The following is an 8512-nucleotide window of genomic DNA, read 5'->3' on the forward strand; positions in this document are numbered from 1 at the left end:
TCAGCTGAATAGCAGTAACGAAAAGGTTTATTGATAAAGCTGAGCTGTGGATTTCTTTAGGCTGTGTACATGCTGAAGAATTGCTCTTTAATGTGTCTTAATCAGACAAGCTGAATAAATTATCCAAATCCAGATGCGTTGGTGGAATAAAAGAAATATGATTACGCATATACTTCCCATGTTCAACTAGAGCTGAATAAAGGAACTGTTAAAACGTTTATAAAACCACGAAATGTTCGTTGGGATACCATCGTGTTTAGAAACGCTGAAGAGAAAATGGTTTGGTTTGATGGGAGGACGAAATTCAGCATGAGGGTAACGAATACCAGATGATGCAAACATTTAAACTGAAAGTCGTTCCGTTATTAGTCTGAATCAACAAAACAAAGCAAAGCCCTTTTGTTTCCAGCACACTGATAAGACGGGAACATATGCACAAGACTTCAACCGCGCCTCTTTTTGTCATGGATTGCAATCGAAAAAATCGCAATAATCTTGGCCTAATATGGTCTTGCTGCTGCAAAATCCCATTCCTGCAGATATAGGTAACTATGCTTTAGCTGGTCGAGAAACTCAGCAGACCAGAAGTCGCATCGGATTTTTATATTAACTGGGAGAAACAAACGGAATAACAACAAACAAGTTTTGTGAGGCTTGCACATTTGCAGTGTTGCTGGTGACCCGTAGCTTGGTTGCTAGCTAAATTGTTTTCACTGAATTAAGATGGCGTCTCTTTGTTATTTCAGTCCCTTTAGTGCACACCAAATCGAACTGCACAGAATGAAAGTGTGATACAACAAAAGTGTGATCAAAAGAGCACCTGACCTGACATATGTTTGACATTGAAATATGTCAAAAACAGACTTCTTCTTATTTTTACTATCTGCTAGGCTAGCATGATTGCCGGTTTCTATAATAGATGTAATCGAAAAAGTTATTTTTTTGTCGATTTCATATCATTTCATTTGGCAACAGGGAAAAAGTGTGATAGCGAAGTGCATCAAAAATCCTATAAACTATAAAATTGCGAGATATTTAAATGGAGTTTTTTTCTGAACTGAGGTTTCGATTATATTCTATAGAGTTCTGTATATAAAATCGATAATAAAAATTGAAAAATTTCATTCCTCGGAACTTAAGACCGCGTTGCTTATATTTTTTACGAACAGCTTTGTTGAAGGTTGTATCAAATACAAATTTGTATTTGGTTACATATTAATTGAAGGAACCGGACAAAGTTAACTTCAAAGGTCAAAGGAACGCAAAACGCTCCGTCGTTTGTTTGCAAGTGTGCTGTCAGCATCGTGACTCTGAAGAAAAATGTGTTCTATATTCGTTATTATCTTGACCTTGTTATTTGTATGTATTTTAATTTTATTTTAATTACTTTTATCTGTTAATGCTACGTTATTTATTTTAATTATCGAAACATCATTGGGGCTTCACAACAGCCTGTTGATGTAAACAAACAATAAACAAGCAATAAACAATGTTGAGAATGCTTGCAAAGCATGTGCAAGAAAGATAAGTATTTTTCCAGCCCACTGACAACCCTATACCATCATATGGAGTTTGACAGCGACCTACATATATGGGGCGTTATAGCTATAAAGCCCCAAACAAAGAATTATGTTCGGCACTATGCTCGATATTCAAGCATTCTACATGACGTATTGCATCCTATGGGATGATTTAATATCATATCATTCAGAAAATCGACATTTTGTAACTTAATACAGCTTCTAATCATTCGGTTCAAAATCCATGTTTTGCCTTTCATGGCAGTGATGCTGGCTGTACAGAGACGTCGTCCTTGGCAGGAGGCTGTATCAAATACAAATTTGATTCTGAACATGCACATTAGAGTGGGACACGGTTATAAGAAAAAAAAATTGCTTTCTGGTCCCATAACAACTCTGCAAATTTTAAGCTCGAACTATATTTTTGCGCCCACTGCTTAATGTTTACATGGGATTTCGTATGGAGCAATCGTCTTTTGCAAAATAATTCTTTCAAGAGTCGCCTGTTACCTCCTAAAAATAAATAGATGCATGACTTTTAAAGGAAATTTGTCAAAAAAAAATAAATTCGAAGACCACAAAACGATCTGATGCTTGTGGAAAAACGTTATTAAGCAAAAACTGATTGATGCCCTGAAGAATGCTAAAAATTTCAATTTTCATAACATCACTGCTGCTGACGGTCAAATTATATACAAAACTTTCATATTATGTACATAAGAAGCCTTTCTTCTCTCTTGTGAAGTGGCCCAACAGTTCGAACCCAAGCTCACAAAGCAAAATGAGTCAACGCTGATGATGATGGATAGAGCGAAAGAGACATCTAGTACCACGACACTATTTTAACCGTGTTTGCAAATGAAGCTCGAATGTACAAGCGATTTTGTGCACGAATAGTTGTGTTCGAGATTGTGCATAAAAGTGTGTTGGAAACGAGCACAACACAAAAGAAAGCATAGTGTTGGACGGCACTACCTCCACAGCTAGTGTAACGGACTTCTAACTCAGCTACACTGGCTGTGAAAACACACAGCGCAGTGATCTGCCGTTCAACAGACAACTGAGCTTGTCCGGACAAATCCGTTCTTTAAATAGTCGATGATGACGTCATTCATAGAAGCGTAGCGCGCTAGGTACACAAATCTGTCGTCCCGGACTTGGGAAGCGCTATCTTCTGTGTGCAAATGCGCGATATTTGGCTAGGTTGTACATTGTTTAAATTTTTAATGCCATGATATCAAAAATCTTTGGGTTTATCTATTGGAATCTATTCTTAGAAGTATTTCGGGGCGATATGCGCAATATATTTGAAAATTTCCCAGTAAAGTTCAGCCGGAAATGAACTGGAATTCTGGCTGGTTCCAGTTCGTATTCCGGCTCCAGTGCAACAACCGATTCTAACTAGAATCGGTTGTGTCACTGGAGCCGGAATACGAACTGGAACCAGCCAGAATTCCGGTTCATTTCCGGTTGAGCTTAACTGGGTTATCGTGGGATGGCTGAATTATATGTGTTTTAAATTGGACCACTTTTCGTTACATACCATTTTTGTAGAATTTGCAAAGTGCACCCCCACTTCGAAAACAAAGACGTAGTCCTACATCAAAACGCTAGTGGTGGTGGTTAGAAAGTGAAAAAGCAAAAGGCTGCCGCTAAGAAAGCCGCCACAAACAGAAGACCACCAAACCATCGAAGGCAACAAGCAACGAACAAGCTGAAGCCAAAGACGGCCCGTTGCACCAGCCAAGAAAGCTGCCCCGATGAAAATCACCGACGGCAAGATGTAAATTCACGCGTCCCCAATGTTGCCAAAACAGTCCTTTTCAGGACTAACAAAATCTACTTGTAAAGAATAATTGGTGCTTACTTTCCATTATTGCTATTGCTCATTAATTTTCGAACTTGAGTACCCGGTCAGCGTGGCAAGCAGAAAGTTAACAAAAGTTGAGCAAAGCGAAATTGATGCTGGCAGAGTTTCTGCGAGCATTTTGCGCGATTTGTGCGAGAATTCTGGCAACGAATTCGCTCAAATGCAACAACCGTTTCTGACAGAAGCGGTTAAACCAACCGATGCTGCTCATTTTTATCCAGAATCGAGCCAGAAATGTACGGCCAAGATCTCTGCACGCTTCCTGCCACATCTTTGTCAGATGTTTTGCTCGATTCGTGCTAAATTCTACCAGATAGAAATTGCCAGGATCTTTGCACAGTTTATGTCCGAGTTATGCCAGGGTTTAGCTCGGTTCCTGTCAAAATTTGCCAGAAAACGCGAGCGAAACAGAGTTCGCCATAGCCCAACTAACCCGATAGGATACGCGCTGAAATCTGACAGGGCTGCCAAACAAAGACTTACAGAAATCTAGCAGAGCGGTCTCTGCCAGAAAATTTGCTCACTGGGTAAATGTTAAATGTTAAATATTCTCGATTGGCGAGTTAAATCACTATTTAATAATGAGTTGTTAGTAAATAAACGACCTTGATTTTGACTTTAACCGTTGCAACTGTGACGAAATCTCCGCAATGATTGCCACTGTCGACTGGACCGACTCAATGTGTTGCAAAGAGCTTGACGAAACAGTCGCGCTGTTTTATGACAAAGTATTAGGCAATCCATTAGACGTTTGTTTGACAATTCAGCGGTGGGTTCTGTCAACAAGTATACTCCTGCGAACAGAAAAACTCGTCCGACAAACAACTTTGTTAGTCCGATTCGTTTGATGTTGGATCGAATCAACGATATTGTCGGACGTCGCACCCCTCGGAGTAACGTCAGAATAAGTAAAGAAGAAATAATCAGCTGATCAGAAACGTCTCATGGATTGCCTAATATGACATACTCCGCCAAAAGGTTCCACTGAAACGAGTCAACAGGAGGGTGGATTTCAAATTTCCATGGTGGAACCAAATACAGATTGGGATAAACAAGTTCGAATATTACCCCACATTAAATTCTTTCGAAATTCTTTCATTTACTTGTTTAACAGAATTCTAACAGAAAGTCCCTTATATATTATTAAACAAGCCTTAGAAAAAATTGGAATCGAGATGGTTCAATAAGTTGACCCAAAGAAACACAAAAATTGGCATTTAACAAAAAATTGAATGACTTTCGCAATTTTCATCGGATTCAAACTAACAAATATTTATTTTCATTGGCTATTAGCAGGCTTTAATTTCCCATAAAAATATAATTGTTAGGATTCTTTATCTTGCCGAAAATATTGATCACACACTCTTTTCCTTTAAAAAATGACGAAAAATTAAAAAAAAAATCGTGAATCACCCTGTATATGCTATCAATTAGTAAGAATTTTCCTTGAAAAATGGTAAGTTTCGCCACGAACAATGATATAAAGCCTTGTTACAGTGCGTGTTATTTTTTATAAATTATCTATTTATTTGCTTTGTACAGTTAGACATACTAAAACATAACATCTACTTTCTGTACCACATCTGCAGCGTTCTAGTTCTCTTAATCTTCTTCTGCAGCTGTAAAACACCATAGAGCAATGCTTCCGCAGTCGGAGGACACCCTGGGACAAAAATATCCACCGGTATAATACGATCGCATCCCCTCACTACCGAATACGAGTAGTGATAATAGCCTCCTCCGTTGGCGCAACTGCCCATGGAAATGACCCACCGGGGTTCCGGCATTTGGTCGTACACCTTTCTCATCGCCGGAGCCATTTTATTCGTTACCGTACCAGCTACAATCATGCAATCCGCTTGCCGCGGTGAAGCACGGAAAGTTACCCCGAAGCGGTTCATATCATAACGGGGGCCCGCTATGTGCATCATCTCAACAGCACAGCAAGCCAATCCGAACGTCATCGGCCAGATCGAGCCTTTCCGTCCCCAGTTCAAAAGATCATCCATCCGAGCAACGGTCCACTCGCCCCAGTTAGCCTGTTTTCTTCCAAACGGAGAATACTTCTCCTGTTCCGGCCTGTCCATTTCCACAACCGGCATGGAGTTTTTACCACGAACCGATGTCGTGTTTGTACCAGCAACAAAATGGTGGGCATGGATGGATCTTTGCCCGATAGTGAGACACGGAAGTAAGGTAGAACGCATCATTTTGCAATTGATAGGAAGAATAAAAATTAATTCACGACACCAGCTTGAAAGATGTTACGGAAATTTATCTAATTTTTTTTTTCGATTCAAATTTCACAGATGACTAGATCATCAGATTTTAGATGGTATACCTACACTAATCCAAAACAACGCGTGATATTTGAATTTTTTTTTAAATTTAATCATTCAACATTTCTTTTGTTTTAAAACGAAATGCTCATTTAAATAGCCAATCGAACGTGTTTCTCCATTCCACCAAATATTTGGAAGTATTAATAATAACCCAGATGTCTGTAACTTTCCAAATTGCAGAAAATCCCAGGCACAAATTAACAACTACGAACATTGTTCAACCAGAGACTAATCGTGACTACCGACTCACGAAGAAACACTCAACATTCTATGGCACGTTGTGTACTAGATTTTTTGAAGTAGCAGAGGGAGTACGGTCCCTTCAGTTTTGCCAACATTGAAGAAATAATCAAGTTATCTGCTCTTTTTTTGTTTCTTCAAGTTGGTAGTAGTACTTATTATATATGGTCGTTGCTACATGCATTTGAATTGCTTAGCAACCTTTTTTGAATGTTGTTTACCCATCAGTGCAATTAATTTTAGCAAAAACAACCAGGTGAGGAATTGTTCGGGTTGGGGAAATACAAATAAAATGTTACTTCACAAGTTCCCAGGGAACTGTAAGTCCCAATTTCATTGGAATAGGTCTGAAAAAAATTCACGTCTGTAACGCATTTTCTTTTCCAGATTGATCGAATGCTACTCCGGTGAGCTTGAAGTCACAACCTTGCGAGGCGAGCTCATTGACGAATATGTTCAATTAATTATGAGGAATCTTGTTTTCAGGACGCTTTTGATCCATCCAGAGGGTAAATTTATAAAATTTTATTATATTCTGACAATATAATAATATAATCCAGGTTGAAAAAAAATGCCATATGCTCTTTATGATGGAATTGGAAAATTATCAAACGAATCGGAGGTAAATTTAAAATTTGAATGATTGTAACTCATAAAACAATGAATTATGGAATTATAGATGATATCAATGTTGATAATGTTAGCCAGTTCAATCAAATATTTAAGGCTTCAAGAATAATAAAATTTGAAACTGAGTTGAACAACTCGAGACAAACGGAACGCTTTTTAATGAGATATATCCCGTTATACAAATATTTAAGTACTGTTATTGGTGTAATAAATAAAAAGATGTATGTCAAACAAAATAAATGTCATGTATTTGTAGAAAAATGTTCACCCGTGCTTTCAAGCTCTGGAATAAATTCTAATATAGGTACATATTTCTCCATCAAACATCGAGGATTAACAATGATGATTAGAGATGGGCGAAACAGTTCACTTCGAAGAACCATTCCCGACTAAACAGTTCTATAAAAAGAACTAGTTCAGATGAACCGTTCTTCCGTTCAGCTGATATTTTACTTGTATCTAGCGAATGTCTCTGAAAACATTCGATTCTTGGAGAGGAACCAAACAGATGCTGCCCAAACTATTATCTGTATGCTTAACAAGTTCATCAATGGTGGCGATTTCTTCATTATGTATAACTAGAGAAATAGAGAATGAGATGAGTCGTTCGCTTATGAGTCGTTCTTCGCCGGTTTTATTCTGGGAGAGCACAGAGAGCGGTTTGTGGGACGGCAAGTCAGTTCATTTTCATTCGTTCGCCTAAAAATCGGTCCGAGAAATTCGCTAAACGGCTTTGGGTCATATTCAGTTCATTCGCTTTGAAGAGAATTGAGAAGTACCGTTCTTTTAAAAAGAACTTCCGTTCGCTCATTCTCTTCAAAGAACCAGTTCACTTCAACCGTTCGCGAACGAATTGCCCATCTCTAATGATGATCCTAGAATCGTATGTTACTGGCGTAACACATAAAACAAAACAACTTCCTTCTAGCTTCCTAATATATTATCACAAGGTTGTCTCATAGTTCCGAGCAAGGTTTAGTTTGAAATTTCGTCTTCCACTTGTGGTTTACATCCTAGAGTGGAATATATATCACAATGTAATTAATATTCGTAATTGTAAGAGTGCACAATGTGGCATTGTTGTTCTATATTTAAAGAACCATGCTAATTGAACTTCTCACGTGCCTGTCGGTTTTATCAACTGTTCGCTACATAAAAATATCTGATAAATTTAGTTTAAAATGTCACTATTGTATGGAGTACAAATAGTTGTCTAACCCGCACTGATTAAAATACTACTTTTTGCCCTGGTGCCTCTAGGATAGAAAATGCCACGGCACCTTTAGGGTCATCGATGAAATAAAGTTCGGGGGCTCCAAATATTTAGATTTAATCCTTTTTAAGATTTACACTCTATCAAAGGTCGAAATCAGGAAAATACACATTCCTCAGCACTATCCGTCTGCTAAAATAATTGATTATGTCACAGAAAGATTTTCTCTTTAGAATCCTCGTCAACAAATAAACACTCAATGATTAAAAGCCAGAAAAGCAAGGCATGCTTGATTATCGAGGCGTTTTCTGTTTGACATTTGGAGGGACTTCTAGTAATACGTGAACTAGTACCTCTTGAGCCATGAAAAAATCGCGAGTCCGCCGTCTCAATTAGTCTCTGGTTCAACTACGATCATAAATTGATGTTTGACTTTACTTTTTGCCTTTCTCATATAGAAAGGTTAGGAAATCGGTCGTAAGTGTTCCCATTGGCTGCTATTGAATTTCTAATTGATTCGACTTCCGGTTTCGAAATTACAGGGTGATAAGTACGAACACAAGAAAAGCCCGATTTCAACGCATGAATGAAAAAAGGTGATTTTTTTCCAAAATGTGACCACAACTTTTTGGATTTGTAAATCTAGGTTTCTAAACAAAAGCAATTTGAACTCCACACAGCCGACCGTGGGAGTGTT

General features: G+C 38.2%; 1 protein-coding gene across 1 annotated transcript; it reads right to left on the bottom strand.

Moving 5' to 3' along the window:
- Positions 1-4955: 4955 nt before the first annotated feature.
- Positions 4956-5673, bottom strand: LOC131684932 (NADH-quinone oxidoreductase subunit B 2-like). The gene has a single exon (XM_058968210.1). It carries the CDS (start codon positions 5598-5600, stop codon positions 4956-4958), a length of 645 nt encoding a protein of 214 aa, XP_058824193.1. The 5' UTR covers positions 5601-5673.
- Between the last annotated feature and the right edge of the window lie 2839 nt (positions 5674-8512).

Source organism: Topomyia yanbarensis, chromosome 2 (genome assembly GCF_030247195.1).
Source record: "Topomyia yanbarensis strain Yona2022 chromosome 2, ASM3024719v1, whole genome shotgun sequence".
NCBI classification, from domain to species: Eukaryota; Metazoa; Arthropoda; class Insecta; order Diptera; family Culicidae; genus Topomyia; species Topomyia yanbarensis.